General features: G+C 45.0%; 1 protein-coding gene across 1 annotated transcript; it reads right to left on the bottom strand.

Moving 5' to 3' along the window:
• Positions 1-8,108: 8,108 nt before the first annotated feature.
• LOC6618925 (protein gooseberry) lies at positions 8,109-10,783 on the bottom strand. The gene is made up of 2 exons (XM_002043137.2): positions 10,528-10,783; positions 8,109-9,490 (listed from the first exon to the last, which is right to left on the bottom strand). Exons 1-2 carry the CDS (start codon positions 10,580-10,582, stop codon positions 8,262-8,264), a joined length of 1,284 nt encoding a protein of 427 aa, XP_002043173.2. The 5' UTR covers positions 10,583-10,783; the 3' UTR covers positions 8,109-8,261.
• Positions 10,784-18,925: the final 8,142 nt, after the last annotated feature.

The raw sequence follows: 18,925 nt of genomic DNA, 5'->3' as shown, positions 1-18,925 counted from the left end.
CAATCTTTCGGGAAATTATCGTCAGCTGACCATTTTACACTACACTGGCCTTAATAAAAAAAAATATGTTAAATGTATAATAAAAAATGTATTTAAAATAATGCCGGTTCTCTTAGTCTTCGATTGGCGACGTCTGTGCCTTAGGTATTGTATAGAAATGCAGAAAATGGTTTGATCCCCGCCAACTGATATCTTGCTGCACCTTGAGGTGACCAGGGCAGACAGCCAGGCAGCACAGTGAGAGTGGATACAAATTTTGATCCCACCGAAGGCGAGGAGCAAAAGCAAGAGAAATAGAGTGCAAGTTATGAGGAAGCCGATCGGTTGAAGTTGCCGCGGCCAGGGACAGCTAATAAGAATTCATCATGTGCCGCACAAGTAAGCTGCAGGGGCAGCATTCTGCCAAGGAAGGCAGGGCCAGGCGTTGGCTGCCCGCGCTGTAATTGCAACGCAACAGGAGGGCCGCTAAAGGCTGGACCAGGAGCAGATTCAGAGATTCACTGGGTTTAGACCCACTCGATGTTTATAAACTGAAAGTCTGTAATCACGTTTGGGCTTGCACCAGTGGTTTGCATGGCTTTCCTTCCCAACTGTTGCAGTTTTATCACCAGACGGGCTTCGCTTCTCGGACTTCCCTCATCTTCATAGTCATGCTTCCCTGGTTTCAAGATCGCGATCGATGACAGCACGTACGAGCCTGGCTCCCTCTTCCGAGATTGGAGGCACGGCCGCGTTGTGTTTTTTCTGAGCTTTGGGCAAGAGGGGCGTGCTCGTGGTGGGCGTTGCACTAAGCATTCATGATAAAATTATTATATTGTTGTAGGGCGGCCGCAGGGAGGGTAAAATAAAAAATATAACGGACAGCGAGTTTTTCTTCCAGTAGGTATTTACGTACCGCAGCCCCTTTGCACGAGGGAGGGAGACTGAAACTGAGAGTAGGTTGCTCTTTTGTTAGGACGCAGCGCATAAAAAATTTAAAATGTAAAATATGTAAGATTTAAAAAATGTTGAAGAAGAAGAACTGTGGTCGTTAGTGATAAGCGTGCCGATTTGTAATCCTTACTGCATGAATGTCAGTTACCGATCAAAATCGCTTATGTCTTTCGTCCAGAATATTTTTCGTGGTCTGGCTGCAGGTCATTAATAAATGGGCGCACGACACAAGTAATGCACCGTGCTAATGTGGCTAGTAGGTGGAATTGCCATTGAGGCGAAACCAATTTTGCAGCCGGCAGATGTGGCTTCGATATTCTCCTTTATCTCGTTTATGGCTCAAACTTAGGCCAGTCCACAATGCGATCACCGGGGCCGCCGCTGATCTGCTGTAAATGACTAACACAATGGAAATCATCATAGCCGCTGCAGCTATTGACGATCCTCCTTATGGTCCCCGAATCCTGTCAGATTTCGCTCTCCCAATCGGAACTAATTGGGGTAACAATGATATCGTCCCATATACCCTCCCACGATGTGTGAAGTTAAATCCAATCACAGAACCAACGCCGTTTAAGGATTAAGTAAGTCTTTGGGCTGCAGAAAAAAAGAGAGGCTATGAACAATGTTATTTTAATATTTTAATTTTTTTCACCATTCATTAGCCATAGGGTGACAAAAAAACGACACTGCGATGTTGCGGCAAAATGGATAGTTTTCCTGACTGCCTGCCATGTTTGTTTATCATCCCTGAATTTCCCTGTTGCTCACGGCACACGATTTAAAAAAGGCAAAAATAGTAAAGTCGCCGTTTTCAAAATGTTCCTAATCTCGATTTGGTGTTGCCATAAACTTAGATTCCACAACTACTTCCTCTTTCGGGGGATCAGCTCAGACCCACAGACCAGCTGACTTGGAAGTCTGCCTGTGCTAGCCTAAGGAAGGATTCATTCCGGTCCTTGTCTCATGAATATGTTACTTGTTGGTGCGAGTGATTCATAGGCCGGATATCACTTGGGGCGGTCTTTTTCAGAGCCGTTTTCTGTGCGTTGGGCCTGTGGATGGAGATTGCGACCACGTCGATTGGTCCCTGATAAAAAAACAACTTGGCAAGCATTGCGTTGATTTGTCGTCTTAACTACAAAGACAAAACTAACGGCAATTCAGCTAAGCCTTTTCGACTCTTTAAAGCCTTGTATACGATCTTTGCGCTCTTAAATGTATACACCGATTAAGCTCATGCGCTTCTCTGTGCTGCTGGACATCCTTCAATATAGTCACAGTAAATGTTTCAAATTTTCTTTGAGTTTCCAAAAGCTAACCAGCTCATTCACAAGAACACAAATCGTTTAAGCTGATCACAAAGTTAATCCATAAATTGTCGCAAAATCAAAATCCATCAAAATATTTTCAAGACCTTCCTAGGTCCTCCCTGCCGAGCACTCTAAAATTCTTCCGAAGTCAGGGCAAGTGTATAAATCCGAATATCCGATTATATAGATCAGCGCGATCAACGGACAAAAACAAGCTGGCGAAAAACGACAAGAAAACGGCATGTTGTCAAACGTTGAGTTAGCTCAGCCGCAGGCCAAGATTATGTTGGAACTTTTGCACCTGAATTCGATGAGACCGCAGAGAAGAAAAAGAAAAGAATGCGAAGCGAGTCAAGGGAACAAGACCTGTGCTGAAGGCAACGTGGGCGTGGCTGCATTTTGATTGAAATCAAACACAAAAGCAGATTACAATTTATTTATTTGGCCGAGCGTGTGGGAAAAGAAGAGGGTAAGGAGCGACCGAAAGCCTTAGGAAATGTTAAGTTCGTGAGTTGCGCGTGTGCAGCGGATTATCCTTGTACACTTGTTACACATCCTCGTAGGAGACCGCCGAAGCGGTAAAGTCAGCGACAAAAGCAACAGCATTTAAAGGGGACCAAGTTCAAGAGCCGTAGGAGGGTGAGCAGATGAACTCATCATACAGATTCAGACGACCAAAAAGCCGACGGAGACCGGCACTGATCCCGATCGTCTGCCTTGGACCCGAATGAATGCGGATTAGTTGCCCGATAGGGTGCTAAGACGAGTAAACGCCTACATGGCCAGAAGTCAGGTTGGCCCAGAAAGGATTTGCTTTTCCACTGACACAATTTCTTGCGCATGCGGAGTCAGAAAACCTGCTAAGATCAATATCTCTCTTTTATACTTGAACCCATAAGGCATTTGGCATGGTTTTGAAAATATTTATTAGTTTATATTAGATTTTCAGCTTAGGCTTATTTCCATGCGCAATCTTGGATGCGAATCTGCTATAGAAAATCCAGAGAAAAGGAGGTCCCACTCCAACGACTTCTTCGTATCACCTACTTGGGCGAAACAAATTCCACTTGGTCATGGGGAATTATTCTTTACCGTTTCATTACCAGTTTTCTTTTGGTCAAATGATCAATGGTGAGCCACCCAATCCAGAAGAGAATTTTACAGGGATTTAAAAAGGAAACAGTTAATTGCTTTGGCCTAAAAGCAATAACTTTTTTTTTGGGGTATTGCACATACTCGTTTATCCACAGATAAATTAGCTTTCCTCAGGAAGGAAATGCCTCCAACTTCACGACGTTTTGCCAGGATAGTTGCAATACTAATTGATGGGAAAAAGAAGTATGGGATGTTTAACCCTCAACATTCAATTCAAGCGTGAGCTCGGACACACCAAGCGTTTATAACCGCCGAGAGCAAACATCCAACGAGCATTTCGAAATATGCGTGAAAATAATCCGCTGAGCAAGCTGCAGCCCGCTCCCGTCAACTCGTCCTGTTCTGACACGTGAACGCACGACCTCCATGGAACTTCCGTTTGCGTTGCCGCGCTGCATGGCCAGGATCAGCGCATGGCAGCTGCTAGGGTGAGAATGGCAGCAAAAAAAGTGTCAAAAAATGTTTCATTTTAGATTTGTTGAAAAATAATGTTCCCGTCTTTGTCCTTTTTCCGTGATTTCTGCACGCTTCACGCCAATTTGCGCGCCTATCAGCTAGCAGTTGGCAGCGATGGTGGTGCTGCTGTTCCACACATCCAACAACATCCCCTGCCCCGCTTGTTGGCCTGGATGCTTTTTCAGTTTTCCGATGGCGTTTTCTACATCCCTTCACATACTGTTTTCATTCGCCCTTTTCTTCCTGCCAAGGGAATCACTTTCAATGGCGCGAAATATAATTCATTTAAATGATTTTGTTGTTTGTATAGACTGCATATGCAGTGAAAAGAGGGGGTTGCAGCTCTGCCATCCGTGGAAATTTCTTTTTCTACACATTCAGGGAGTTTTCTTTTTCCCGGTGTTTTTCCTAAATCTGTGAGTAAGTCGTTCCTTATTAAACACAATATTTTGCGAATAAATTGGCTGTTGCTAGACTTTAACCTTTGCTTAAGATACAGATTAAGCTTTGCATGTACAAGCACCTTCTCAAATAGTAGAAAATACCAACAATTAGAATAATAAGAAACGCTCGCCTCGCCATTTACCAATGGAAAAGCAGGTGAAGAAAACTGTAAGCGAAACAACTCGAAAGTGCTCAAGTCAGTCTCGACGAGACCACAATACGGCTAAAGTTACAATTACAAATCCCAGTTGGCGGGCCGGCGAAAGATCAAAGCAAGAAAACAGCCCAGCTAGTCAGAGAATAACAGAAAATAACTTTGCCAGCGTTCAAATTAACAATGGTAATAAAGATAAAATAATAAAATATGTACAGAAATTGCACATACAAAATGTATCGCAAAACATTTCCATCTTAGTCTCCAGCTCTCAAACTAATCCGACTTCATCGGCAACTTTCCCAAGCTATGCGAGTATGCAAATATATCAGAGTCGACTGGCAAGTTACCAGATGAATGCTGCAGCCGAAAGTTCCGTGACTCATCCGCCCTGGTGGCCGCTTCCTCGAGCAGGTACGACACCAAAGTTACGGTTTGATCACAAGTTGAGCGTAAAATATGCTAAAGATCATCGGGTGTCAGTGACTGTGTGTGCCGGTAAATCAGCGTAAAATGATCAAAGAATCTTCGCGCGCTATGCCAAGCCTGCCTTGTGCCCTCTCTACCCTACTCCACCCGATCCCCCCATCTCCTGGGTCAGGACTTAGTCGTCTTCTGCAATTGAACACGGCACGTATACTAACTACGTGCGCGCATTTTGTAAAATAACATTCAATTTGTGCAACCTGATCAAGCCATTGCAGCAGAACCAGATTATTGATCGCCCTTCGATGATCATCCAAAAGCCTTCCTTAATAAATAATCAATATACCCCATAGTAATCACATTTTTGCGATTCACATTTTCAAATTCGTCGACAGACGTTTGTGCATATTTTTACGCTTGCTTAAAACGGCGACTGCCGACCTCAAAGAAGATAGCCGACGGCTCCACCGTTCCCACCCCGCTGCGACCTTTCTTCCAACTGCCGCCATCGGAGATGGAAATTACACGTTGCAAGTCCCTCTGATGATTTCTGCAATTGCTGGCCAACATCGGCGGCAATAACAACAATTTGCTCTCTAGACGGTGCAGACAGCCTGGCTGCTGCTGCTTCATCGATGGTGCAATTGGCCCGACTCGCCATCGGTATCGAAACCAACTCGCAGCTGCATTGCCATTACTCAGGCGATCTTCGAGGCTCCTCCCGGTCTGGGGGTTCCTTATTGAATTATAATGTTATTTAGTTGCGGCTGCCGCTTCTACATCTACGTCATCGATGGTGGATTCTAGTCTTAAGCGTCGCCCCTGGCTCAAAAAGTGCGATGCGGTGGCTTTTAGTAGTATATAAAGACATTGTAAGATATTCTAGAAAGCTAATAGGAACTCTCTTAAAGGAGGTAACAATGTTTTCAATCCTACTGCTGATCATGATTAACCTGTCATCAATGGACTTATTTAAATAAGCAATGTCGCACCACCTGCTTAGTCAATAATATTGCGAGTTTATTTAAAGCTCACACGCGCAACTCAAACACGGCTTATCAAATTTTTGGAGCGAATCGATCAAAAATTCATTCGTAATTGCCCGGTTGCATGAGCAAACCCTTTCGGGGTGGACTTACCGCATCAAAATGTTGTTCGAAGCCCTTTATACCACAGGGCGCTCAGAATCCACACAGACACGCTCTAAATTTGCGTTACGTAACGGAATTTAAAGCGTTTCTTATCAGATTGGTTTTAATGTTTTATCAACGCTTGGTGCTTACCGCTCCCATGAACATGAGCATAAATGGTTGTTGTTGCTCCTTGCCTGGGCATTTAATACGATAATAATTTTTAATGAATAAACGATAAATAATTTTTGGCGTGCGGTTGGGAATTGTGTGTGAAAAACAAGCGAACAATTTCCAAACGTCATCACTTGGTGCTTTTAATTGACGGCTGTTTTGCTGCTCACTGAAAGCATTTATCGGTTGCATTTTCGATTGGGTACAAGTATTTTGGCAATCACAGCCTTGGTTAGAGATGGTTAATAACGATTTAGTAATGAGATATAACTCCCAGACCATAAAGATGCCAACCCAACTTGTCTGATAAGCGAGTCAAACTGAGTCCGTGCAATATCATTCGCGAAGCTGATTTTGACCATCAATCATTGGAGTGGATTCAGCTACCGGAGGTACGGAAGTCTGAAAGTAACTGCTCTTCTGTATCGAAAACGCATAAATCATTGGTCTTTTTTTATGTCGGGAGTACCTTTCAACAGTCTGGTCAATTGTATCTTAGCTCTCGGCTGGCCACACAAATTAAATTTGTATAAAAATAGCCATGTTGGTGGGCCCAGAATCTAGCCCAGAATAGGAGACGGGGCAGAACAAACGAAGACGCAGGCTACTGTATGGAGTGGGATCGACAAAGTGGAAACAGGCAGGAAAGACGTCCCCAGGACGAGATGTGCGATCAATTATGATTGTCACAGTTGACACACATTATCGCCCTTGTAAAAGTCCGAACCTGTTCTCGTCGTAGGACCTTCCAGATCCTCGAACTGGCGATGTTCGACTATAGGAGCTAATTGATGTTTTCATTTGGGCACTTTGACCGCCAGGGAACGTTTTCATTCTAGGTGGTAAGTGCGACGCCCGCTGAGCACACATAATTGGGAGCAGCGGGAAGGTCCTGAAGAAAGACACCGATCGTCGAGGTCCGTCCTAACTGCAGCTGTACCTACCAGCAACACCACCCAAGATCCCGATCGTCCGTAACTAGTGCATGGGGAGAAGCCTGATATAAGTAGGAGTCCTGCCCTCCCTCGCTGTCATATTGTCAATGGCTTTGTTCATTTCTGTGTGCACTTGGCTGCCTTTTCGGGTCCTATCATCTTCGGACAGGCCCACATTTGGCGGCATCTTGAAAGTCACGATTCAGTGACGTTGGTGGTCGCCCGATTCCACTGCTCATACTTTGCGCATCTACCTTGTCAATTACTCTATTTTGCTGCGATGTGTGTGGTGTGTCCCAAACCATTCACCAATCCTTAATTATTTTTGTATTATCAAATCCGCAGTACGTGTTTGCCGTTTTTGTCTCTAATTGTTTAATGGTCAGATCATGAGCCAGCTTTTGTTTGAATATACCTAAAGAGCGCCCTCATCCAGATCCCGGTCTTCATCCAAGCTACAGAGATTGGAAGACGATGGTTGTTAATGTACACTTTGACAATTTAAAGAAACGTTTCTAAACTATTTTGAGGGATTACTCGGATGGGCTTGTTAACCTGTTAGGTTGCCACAGGAACATGACAAAAACTGGTAATGTGTGTGTGGTCTAGAAATATTATTAGTTTAATGGAGTGTAAGCGGCTTGAGTATATTGTGCGAATTTATATGATTGGATATAACATCCATTCAGAATTAATTGAATTCACCGTACAACTACATTTTACAAATTAAACTCAACGTTTAAGGATTATGTAAAAAAAACGAACTTGGAAACATTGAAAAGGTAAAGAATTGAATTAGAGAGATATCATTATGTTTAACGAGCTAATAAAGCTATTCGTACTTGTATTTTTTTCTGGGTATACAGAAACGCAATGCTCAAATTTTTCTTGATTTTTAAATTATATAGGTATATTTTAGTTCTCACAAATAAAACTAATCGTTGGTTTTTATTTAAATGTTTACTTTTATTATTTTGATAATCGCTCCTTAACCTAAAACTAACATTTGTATTAAAATACTAATTTAAATATTTTTAAACAGTCTTAGAGGTGTTAAATGTAGGTCTATACGAGTAGCAACATTAAAGTACTGTTAAAGTTTTCAAACGATCCAATAGAGTAGGAACAAGCAGAGATCGTCTCAAAATCCAAAGTATGGATAGGTTGGTGCAGTGGTCATCATTGAGCTCTTCTGATCAACCTGATGATGGTAGCCGCTAATGTGGTTGCCTGCGGCAGCAGCGGGAGGGAAAAAGGAACCCGCAAAGTTGTAGCTGTCCCACGTGGAGGGGTGGTGAGAGCCCGAAGCGGCGGCTGATGCAAACTGGGATCTCAGCTGGTCCGCGGATGTTGCAGGAGTCTGCGGCATGGAATAGGCAGCCGATGGGTAAGTAGCATTGCTTGATCCCACGCCGTAAGTGGAGGTCATAAACTCGCTTCCAGTTCCTGGCTGCTGCGCTTGCGCCTGTACGGGACTGTGTGCGGCAGAGCTGGTACCCGAGGTGCTGCTGGCGGGGGACATGGATGCAACCGATCCACCATAGGCAGCATGATTTTCATAGGCTCCGGATGATGGCCAGTTCTGTGAACCGTACAGGCTCATGCCCATGTTTGGAGCAGGGGCGGCACTAGTGGTGGGAGTTGCGCCATAGGAAGTAGATGTGGGGGCAAAACTAGGCACCTGCTGGGTGTTCAGTTGCTTGCGCAGACGGGCACGGCGATTGGAGAACCAAACTTGGACACGGGCCTCGGTCAATCCCGTGCTCTGGGCCAACTCCTCCCGGGTGTAGACATCCGGGTACTGTGTACGGGCGAAAATGCGCTCCAGGGCGTCGATCTGGTCGTTGGAGAATGTGGTCCGGGAACGCCTTTGCTTCCTTTTTAGCTGCACACTGGGCTCGGCATCGTCCTCGCTCTCATCCTCGCTTCCCGCAGAACCAGCGCCTCCGCCGAGGATGCCGTCGATGCTGTGGGAGGTCCCCGATCCAGAGGATCCTCGCAGAAGACGCGAAATAGAGCTCACCGACGGAGCATTTTGCTTGTCGCAGACTCCAGCTTCGATTAGCTTTGCGCGGATTTCCCAACTAAAAATACCGGGCTGCGACTGTTTAAGTTCCTCGATTCTGGACTCAATGTCTGGTGTGGCTACTCGGGGCTTGCTGCCACCGATCACTCCGGGCCGAATGGAGCCAGTCTCCTGGAAGCGGTTAAGAATCTTTGAGACGCAGCCATGAGAGACGCGCAGCTGGCGGGAGATGACACAGGGACGAACCCCAGCGGCTGCCATCTCCACGATTTGGCGACGGATGTGATTGGGCAACGGACGACCGTTGATGAAGACGCCGCCCAACTGGTTGACACGACCTTGTCCTAGAAGAATGAAAGAAACAGGCATGAGTACATTTGCAAGTCAGCATTTGTTCGTAAGTACGTCCATGGAATCTGATCCTATTACAATATCTTAAGTACGTTAGTTGTGTGGTCTTGTTTTCGGAACGATCTTTTAATTAACTTTTTTCCTTGCTCCATTGAGCGGAAGCAAGTAATCTAGTTAGACGGCATTGACCACTTCAATTGCTTACGAACTGAACTGTACTAATCAGGATAAGCCGCAGGATCAATTGGCACGATCTTTTGTTGAAGATTGGCACAAACGATACCATAGCCATTTGTAGACATAACAAAACGCAAATTGGTCATTTGCGTAGGCCTTTTTGAGAATATAGTAAGCCTCTTGCAGACGAATGGTATGCGGTGGTGGGGAAAAATACCAATCTCGCCAGGGGACGAGGCTGCGCACATAGCTGCATCTCGGGCCGGCTTTTGCAATCAAATCAAACTAATAATCCATAAGAGCAGCAGATGCCCAGCTGCGCCGGCTAATACAAGTGTGTGTATATGAAAAGGCGGCCCCAAAACAGCCGCACAGAGAAATGAAAGCCCGGTCCCTGTGCAGGGTCTGATGTTTGGGGCGCTGACGTTACTGAGCTACGTGATACACAAGACCCCGAGCTCCAACACAGACATTGAGTCGATTCAAGATCAAAGCCCAGCGACACGAAGCCGCCGTGGCATGAGTCGAGACATGAGCTGGCAAGACGGTCGCGCCAAAAAGTCTGCAAAGTCCGCACCTTAAGCTGGGGTTCGAAGCGGCTGGCTTTTCTCTGGGTCTGAGTATGGCCATTGGGTCTGGCCTGTCCGGGCTAGTTGCCGATTACAATCAATAAGTCAAAAAGCTGATCATGCTGCCGAACGGGTAATGATCCCTCGTTTGAAAACAGCGGGCGAAAGCGCTGCCCCAAATGATGATCCAGCACTTTTCTGCGTCTGAATCTGGCGTTTTGTACCAGTAATTGTGGTAATTGGTAATGGTCGTTGTGATCTGCTATCTATCTGTCGGTGCTTACCTTGAAAGGGATATCCGGCAAAGTAGGGTGTCATGTTGAGAGCCGAAACAGCCATTTCCTTGCGGTAATCCTTTTGAGAGTTATTCGGAGTTTTGTCAACACTTTTACTTCTACGCTTCAGATTAATCTTCGCGAGGCCCGACTGTTAGGAATGCTAGATTATTCTCGGAGTGTGTATCTGCTGTTGCGAGTGCGCAGTGAATGATGATGCTGCTCGGTTGCTTGACAGCTCGAAACTGATTTTGAAACGGTCAGCCGCAAGACTAAAACGAATCCGTGAGATTCTCAGAGCCAAGAAACTAGTTTTGTTCAGTGAAGAAGCAGTGCGGGCGAGGGTGGAATTGCAGGCCGGCAGCCAGGCGATGCAAGAGCGAGAGGCTGCGATCGGTACCGGTGGTTAGAGCGGATCAGCTGCTCAGCCTGGCCGTGAGAGCGAGACCAGTGCCGTCGAACCAGAAACGAGAGAGACTCCATGGCATGACTGTAATTTCTTTAGCTCCGCCTCCATTAAACCGAACTGAATTCGGTTTAGTATCCCTCCCTGACGGATGTGAGATTTAGAAAATTTCGAGTGGGCTCAGTCTGTGGTACTCCATTATGATTGTTTATTTAATATGCGCTTGATTTGAAGTTATGCTTTGGGACGAAAATCATAGGCTTTAGGTGGGTGAGCTGCCCTGTTGGAAAGCTGATTGCGGATATCCTAATTAAATTGTGAGCACTATTTCCAGCGCCGCCACATACAAACTGTTTTGCTGAAACTGTATATTTGCTGCGATGCAAAATAATGGAAAATAAATTTCCAATACAGTTCCCGTAGAAAAACCTTGAATGAATCGGCAAATAAATAAAGGATGCAAAAGATTTCTAAGACCTCAACAGACGGTCTATGAAACGCATTTAACTTGCATTTTATTTTGTCTGAAAGCCGCCCTCGCCAAACCAATGGCCTTGGGTAAATGGAGAAAGGCGTGGGACTGAGATACGCGTGTCTGGCAAAGTCTGTGGCAGGATTTCACTTTTCAAACAAGTGAACGCGATTGATTATATAGTTGCTTTCAATTGGAATTCCAATTTAAAGACAGTCATATTTTGACTCTAATGGCTTAACTCGGTGAAACGCTTCATTAAAGGTTTATTCCGAAGTTGTGATTCAATTACTGCCTCTACTTAACAGGCACTGTTTGCAAAAGCTAATTAAAAGAGCCCCATCTGCAAAACAACTCTTAAAATTTATATTCATAAAGACAAAAAGAGAATGGGAACGGCCTTTAATGTGTGTGGCTGAGTGGGAAGCTGGGTAAAACATTTTCGCACAGGTAAAAAGGAAGAGGAAATGTAAACTCCATTTCCGAGTGCATGACTTTCGGTTAATTTTTGAACCAAGCATATGAGCTGGCGGTCAATATCAAAGGCGTTTTGACCATGTTGCGTATACGCCGCGTGCGCGAGCATTGAAATTATGCGGCATCATATCCAAGGCAAGGCTGTGTACGCGAACAATGCAGAAAAAGTTTGTGGCCCCTGGTTTTGGAGCAGGCAATTATCGAGATACTCGTCCAGCGGCAAATAATGTATCTGTGAGATACTTTTGGCGTGGGTGCGACGGTGAGTATGTGCTATTTGGCAATAATTGTTGGTCTATTGTTTGGCTGGCCGTTACGCTCTGTGTGGCTCCGCCGCAAGGCAATCGCTCAAATCATTTGACAACTGAAACTGCTACTGTGCGATTGGCAAAGTCTTCGATGCCGACACTGCCTTAGATGCAGATTCCGATATGGATTGTACGTCAGTGCGAATGATGAATCTAAATCTATTGAGCATTGAAATGGCAAGTGTTTGGCCTCTGTTTCAGCTCCGTTCCGTCTCCGTTGACCGGGACTAAATTTTTTAAATAAGAACTTATGTGGTAGATACAAACGCAGAACCGACGCCAAATAAAAAAATTCTTTTCACCCCTTGACTGCGGCATTTTTATTGGTTTCTTGAAACATTTCTCTAAGCCATTGCTCAACATTGCCCAAAGGCAATGTATTCGCCTGGGAGTCGAACTGTGCATTGCGGGGCTTAGCCCAAGTTGGAAAACTCATTTGTGAACCGGCAGGCGAAGTTCTGACTGCAAGCGAAGGAATTGACTTGAGTGATGGCTTTAAAATGCTGGGGAATTCAATTTCATTTCTCAAGCGGAGGCCTGTGACAGGCAACTCCAATAAAGCATTCCCGTATTAAAACAGCTACAAAAGAACTGCACACTTTTTCATAAACGCCTTTTACTAGTGTATAATGAAGAGCTCTTCAAAATACTGGGCTAATGATTTCTAAGCGCGTTCAATAAATACGTCTGAAAAATAACCACTAACACACAAATGTCAGCTTAACACACAGTCGCCTCAGGCAACAACAACATCTGGCACAGAAACAAAAAGCGCGAAGCGGTGGAATAAATAAACTAAATTAAAACTCAGCCACATCTGTTTACACACCAAATGTTACCGCAAAGGGGCGGCTTGGCGCACAAAGCCTCCAACTGACTCCAAACTGAAATCCCGAACAACCAGAACCGGGAGATGATTAATTAAGGGGGCTACTTGGAGGAGGATCGGAAGAACAGCTCGGGCAGTTGGATGGCAAGGTGAGAAGAGTAATATGTACAAATATATCACTCCTTCGGAACGGTTAAAAACGAATTAATAATGTGTGATCGGAGAACTGCCCACAAGCGGAGTGCCATTTGGTGGACTCGAGAAGACAAACGACTAATTGCGGAGATTGCCCGAAGGATGTGGCAGCCAATCAGAAGGGATGTGAGGGCGGACACACGCACCTCCGGGATGACACGGCAAAGGATGTCTTCGACCCAGGACCCAAGGACCGCTTGACTTCGGTTGGCGGCACAAAGAATGCCATTATGTGCATGATCTGTGGTTTCCCTTTCGGTCCGCGCGGCTCCGTTTGCGGCGCTTTGTCGGCGAAAGTGTGAACTGAGTAGGGGAGTGGAGTTAGCTGAGTTAGGGGAGGACACCCAAACCGCTGAGCTGGACCACCACCATCAATGTGTGAATTTTAACAGCCCGCGTCGGCGTTTCATCGTTAATAATGCGTTTGAAATTCGGTCACAGTCGCTGAAATGTACGGATTCTTTGAAACCCAAGAATGCAGCGAAAGAAACGATGATAGAGATGAAGATAGAATCCACCTTAGTTGCCACGGCAAAGCGCCCCTGGTTATCGCATTGCTGTTAATTTCAGCTCGATCCTTGATTATCACTCCGTTCGTCCTCTTATAAGGATTCTTTGACGAAGTTTCTTTACGTCAATTTGAACGTGTATGGCGTCAAGCCATAAAATTCGTTTAACACCTGCATAGCCGCGAGAGGTGTGTTGTCAATGATTATACTTATCTGTCTGATACAAATCGGTCGTCATGATCTACCAATTCTTGTGGTGGGAGACCGTTTCGGAACAAATGCATTTTCGATCCAAATCAATTCCAGGTCTTTTCAGCCGTAGCTGCGTGTCCGGGTGGAAAATAATTCATTTTTTATCACTCCACGTTTATAACTAATTTGACATTGAAATATAAGCATGCCTCTATCCAGATACCACAAGAAAGAAATCCCCCAAGATTGTACAACAAATAATCACAACACGCAATCAATCCTTTGACGATGACACAGATGACGAGCTGAGCTATACTTATGAGCTGCATCCAGAAAACATAAATAATCAAGAAAGGCAAGAATTTCTCTTTTCCATGCCACTGCTTTCCCGCCTTGATTTATATACCATAGAAAATATAAATGCATTTGAAATGCATTTTAGTTATGCGCTGAGCCAGCCACCAATTTTCGATTTTAACGTCTTCAGTTCTATGTGAGAATCAAATATAAATAATTCTCCAGAGGCTTACAGAGCTGCACTGAATACTGCGATTCGTGCTTACAGTTCTACCTTTAATTAAAAACGCATTTCTTGTATTTCGTTTGGAGTCTTCAGTTCCAGTTGCATCTCAAAATCGATTTGATACAATTTCAATTTTGTTGATTTTTCCGAAAGTGACAATTGGCCTGCGTGATTTTCAATTATTTGCAGCTGAATCGATTCGACAGTCGGCACATGTCAAAGGGGGATAGCTGCCTCCAAATCTCCGAGACCATAATTGTGGCATCAAGTTCAATTCCCGTTAAGCCGAGTGTAATGTCCCGTGCCGAGCTTTCCAGGTCGAATTGCAGCGGCTTTGTGCGGAAGTTTTCTTTTCGGGGAGTGTGGAGAATTGAGCTGCATGTTATCTTCCGTTGATTTAATTAGATTTCGATTTGTTGCGCCATTTTCGCATTTAATTGATGTTAAGTTCCTGGAAGCCAAGGTTTTATTGAACAGGTTTTGCAGATGCCGCCGTCCAGATAAGCCAACGGTTATATTGTTCGAAATCGTGATAAATGTTGCTTTTATTTTAGAAAAGTATTTCTGTAAGAGCCCCTTTTCTTTAAAAAGGTATTCGGCAAATAATAAATGTGCTTATTTTCGTAGCCATACGATTGCCTCTTTAAAGTCTCTATTAAAACTCTATTCAGTTTTAAAATGTTGGAAATATGTAGTTTACTGTTTTGGTAGGCGCCTAAATCAATTCGCAATAAGCGTCATAAGGTCGATTAACACATTAGGTATCTTCATCTCCATTATCATTATTATGGCTTTATGGTAATTTTCTCGCTCATATAAAACCCACAAAATAGTCGTATCTCTATGTAACATTTGAAAGACTAATTTTATTAGCATAATTTGGCAACACCTTTTCTGGCTATTACGGCGACGCCTGCAACCCTATGGAGATATGCGTATCTTCCGGATTGCCGGTAGACACTCGCATCACTGTTTGTGCGTTCAGGGCAGAAAGCGCTGCTAAAGCGATTGGCGACGCCAGCGCAGGATATAGGCAGCCAGCAGTCGACTGAGTTGGCGTGTCAAATCGATCATTGGCACAGTTTGACAAGTCTATTCGGCTGGACAAGTCCGTAAGCCAGGACACAAAACTAGGACCGGACAAAGCCATGTCGCAGCGACCACCGGCAGTTTCGGTCTGGCCAAGTCCAGACGCAGTGTCGCCCGGTGGACAGAGACGGAGCGTAACACTTACGATTTGTAATGGCCCCTAATCATGCGACAAAAAGTGGAAGATCCCCGTGTACGAGCAGGACCTACCGCCGTTAACAGGTAGCCGCGTTAGTTGATGCACCACCAGCAGCATGGCAGTTTGCGGTTCGGGTGTTAATGGTTTGTTAGTATGCGCAGGTGTCCTTGCTGCTCACGTCCTTGAGCGTCATAGTCACAGGTTCGCCCACGCAGCTCCCCGTCAGACACACCGCAATTATGACGCCTGTGGTCGTTGAGTTTGCGGTAATTTAGTTATCTTCCAGGACTTCATGCGATTTTCGCCGGAAATTGACAGTCGGCGGTCGAAGCTACAGATCTTTGATTTACCATGCACTGTTTAAAAACACATTCGGCAGCCTATAAGTCAGCTTTAGTGCCAATGCTAAGCGATAAACACCCAGACAATACTATACTCTCGGCCCATAAATTTACGAAAACCTGCCCAGTCCTGCGCCGTCGATTGGCAGTTGCATGTTTAGCAAATTACTCAACAGCTGGTGCGGGGACTCCGTCGGGGTCAGCGAGCCATTAAATAAATTAAACCGAACTGCTCGCCGAAGAACGCCCTCAGCCTTTGGACGCTGAGCGGAATGGACATTGCCGCAAACAAATTGCTCCCTGTCAAGAGCTCGCCCTCAATGTGGGAGACGACACGCAGTCTGCAGTTTCCGCGCAGCGTTGGGAGGTAGAGAGGAGGATTCATGTGTCAGCAGTTTGCTTGTAGCAAATGCCGCTGGAGGTTTTCCCTTCGGGCGAGATTTTAATTTATGTATTTAATGCAAAAAATAGGCAGAATGCACCGGATGAAATTAAGCCGCGCAATCAAAAATACATTTACCAATAGATTGGGTATTCTTGCTATTCTAGCCATAGTGTGGGAAAATATTTTCAGAGTGAAATACTATGAATCGGTGAGGGCACTTTGAATTTTGCGTGAGCAGTTAACGAACAAACACAAAATAAGTGAAGTGAGTTACGGATTTGCAATCGCTTAAGTTGAGTGGCAATCTGAGCCGGCCCCAAAGCTCAGTCATATAAACAAATGAACATATGTAAAATCCATGCTCGACAGCGACCACGACAACTTGGGCTGACGCTGATGCTGATGTTTTTTTACGACTTGACACAGAGTTTCCGAGGACAGATGAGGATGAGGATGAGCATGGGTCTGCCAAGTCTGCGAAGCCTCCAGTGACTGGACAAAGTGGCCGACAAAAGTCGGTTTGAGATCCGTGCGCTTCAAGCCTCGAGTTCGGCGGGCTGCTGGCTGAAATGGCTTTGAAGCGCACATTTGCCAAAGTGATCGTAAAAATGCCAGGCCAAATACCTTGAGCACGTCAAGCGCGGCAATTAAAATTGAACTTTTATGTTACAATGACATATAGCCCAGTCGCAGTCCCGAAATGGCCCACGTTGGAGCGCCCTAGTGCGCAAGTGTGATGCTTATGGGCGGCGGCGATGAGTGGGGCGCGGCATGGGGATGGAGTGGAAAGGCCATGCGTGTGAACGCGCAAGATCAAAGCTCATGCCGCTGCCACGCACTTGCAACTGGGAAAGGGACGCAGCTAGAGTGCGAGCGAGCGGAGTATCTCTTTTGGCTTTCAACTGTTGCTGGACAATGCAAATGCCAAGGCTGGGTTCCATGCAGTTCGGTTTCACAATTTAATTGCAAATAAATTGACTTTTTGGTACTTCATTTAGCGAAACACGCTAAACCTTCCCTGACCGTCGGATCCATCAAAGTCGTCTGGGGATGTCTTTCTTGCACTGCTTAAAGTTGGCTTTATGAGGCTTTCTGAGACCACAAGACTTTTAAAACGAATTTTTTACATGCAAATAAAACGGTTTCCTATCCATCTCGACGAAAGTGTCTCTTAAGGACTTCTCGCAATCTTTACCAATCGTTCCTGGAACATTAGTGTTTAAATTCACCCACTTGGGTCCTGCCGTACAATGAGGTTCCGCTAACTGATCCATCAAAACTCCGTTAGAAATCTGTCAACAGATGCGGAGGAACTCTGAAATTCGACACAATGTTAAAAAACATCAGTAGCCAGTGACCAAACGGAAGGCACAACAAACAGACTGGCGATACCACAAATATTGAACAATCGCATATGACGGATCGCTCATCCATCTGGGCCAGGTCAAGGAGGAGGACAAGTGAAAATTAGGTACAAACACGCACGCATAAACAAATTTAACTCCTGTATGCTAAATTTGCAAGGCAAACAAACGTCGTCGTTGGTCCCACCGGACCCTGCCTAGGACTCGGCAGACGCAGCGGCAGTTCAAGGACGACGAAGGTGTCACATCAACGGGGTGCCGCAGAGGACGGTAGCACAGCAAGTGGCGAGCAGTAGGCTGGGAAATTTAGTCACCCGATTGGGATTTGGTATTGCTTGGCCCCAGCAATCGCCAGATGCTACTGGGCCATTCTAGGAAGTCGCCACCTATTCATACAAGAGCATAATAATTTGAAAAACTCGTAAGCGTCCGCCTGTTTGCTTACGAGATTTCAAAGTGGTTTACAACCTCGTGAGTTTGAATGAATTTGACTGTACTCACACTAGCCTTTAACAGCCTCTTATAATGGATATGTAGGACAAGTTTTATGCATGCCCTGCTGGCGACAAAATTTACAGCCTCCTGTAAATCACGGTTGTGAAGTGTGTCCAACATGTGCTCCGATTCAGGGAAAACGATCCTTAGAATTTGGCTTTCAGTTTACGGCATTCATAAAAGCCCATCAATAGCGTGGCAATGAGGAGACATTTTCCCGTATACAGATACAGTTTTACAACTATAGTAATTTGTTTAAAACTCGTTTATAGAACGTTAATTGAAGGTTTCGATGACGAAATATTAACTTGAAAGAGTCGCAAAGAGTGTGAGCTGTAGTCATTCTTCAGCACTTTAATATTGTATAATAAATTGGTTTTATGAGGGCATCCTTTTATAAATTAGTCGACATATTGCTCCCGCGGTATTTTGATTGTTGATTATTAAATTTGATTCCCAGTTCTTGAATTCGGAAAGTGACGCACGAAAAACGAAACTTTACATATATTGAAGAGCCCAAATGGCTGCGTTTGTCTCGTATCAAAAGTTTAAATGCTGTCGTTGCCACGCATGAGGAACTCCGATAATTGAAAACTGTCAATACGCATATTAGATAATTTGTTATGTTTATCATGACCCTCTACTTGTGGTTTCGCTCTGGAAACAGGCGGAGACGCAATCAA

The sequence above is a fragment of the Drosophila sechellia genome, chromosome 2R (assembly GCF_004382195.2).
Source record: "Drosophila sechellia strain sech25 chromosome 2R, ASM438219v1, whole genome shotgun sequence".
Lineage (NCBI taxonomy): Eukaryota > Metazoa > Arthropoda > Insecta > Diptera > Drosophilidae > Drosophila > Drosophila sechellia.
This window is presented reverse-complemented; position numbering and strand designations above follow the sequence as displayed.

Bases quoted from the DNA above. Each gene is read 5' to 3' on its own strand.
- LOC6618925 (XM_002043137.2), bottom strand. From the start codon at position 10,582: ATGGCTGTTTCGGCTCTCAACATGACACCCTACTTTGCCGGATATCCC. The intron at 9,491-10,527 runs GTAAGCACCGAC...TCATTCTTCTAG, and splicing joins TGCCGGATATCCCTTTCAAG to GACAAGGTCGTGTCAACCAG.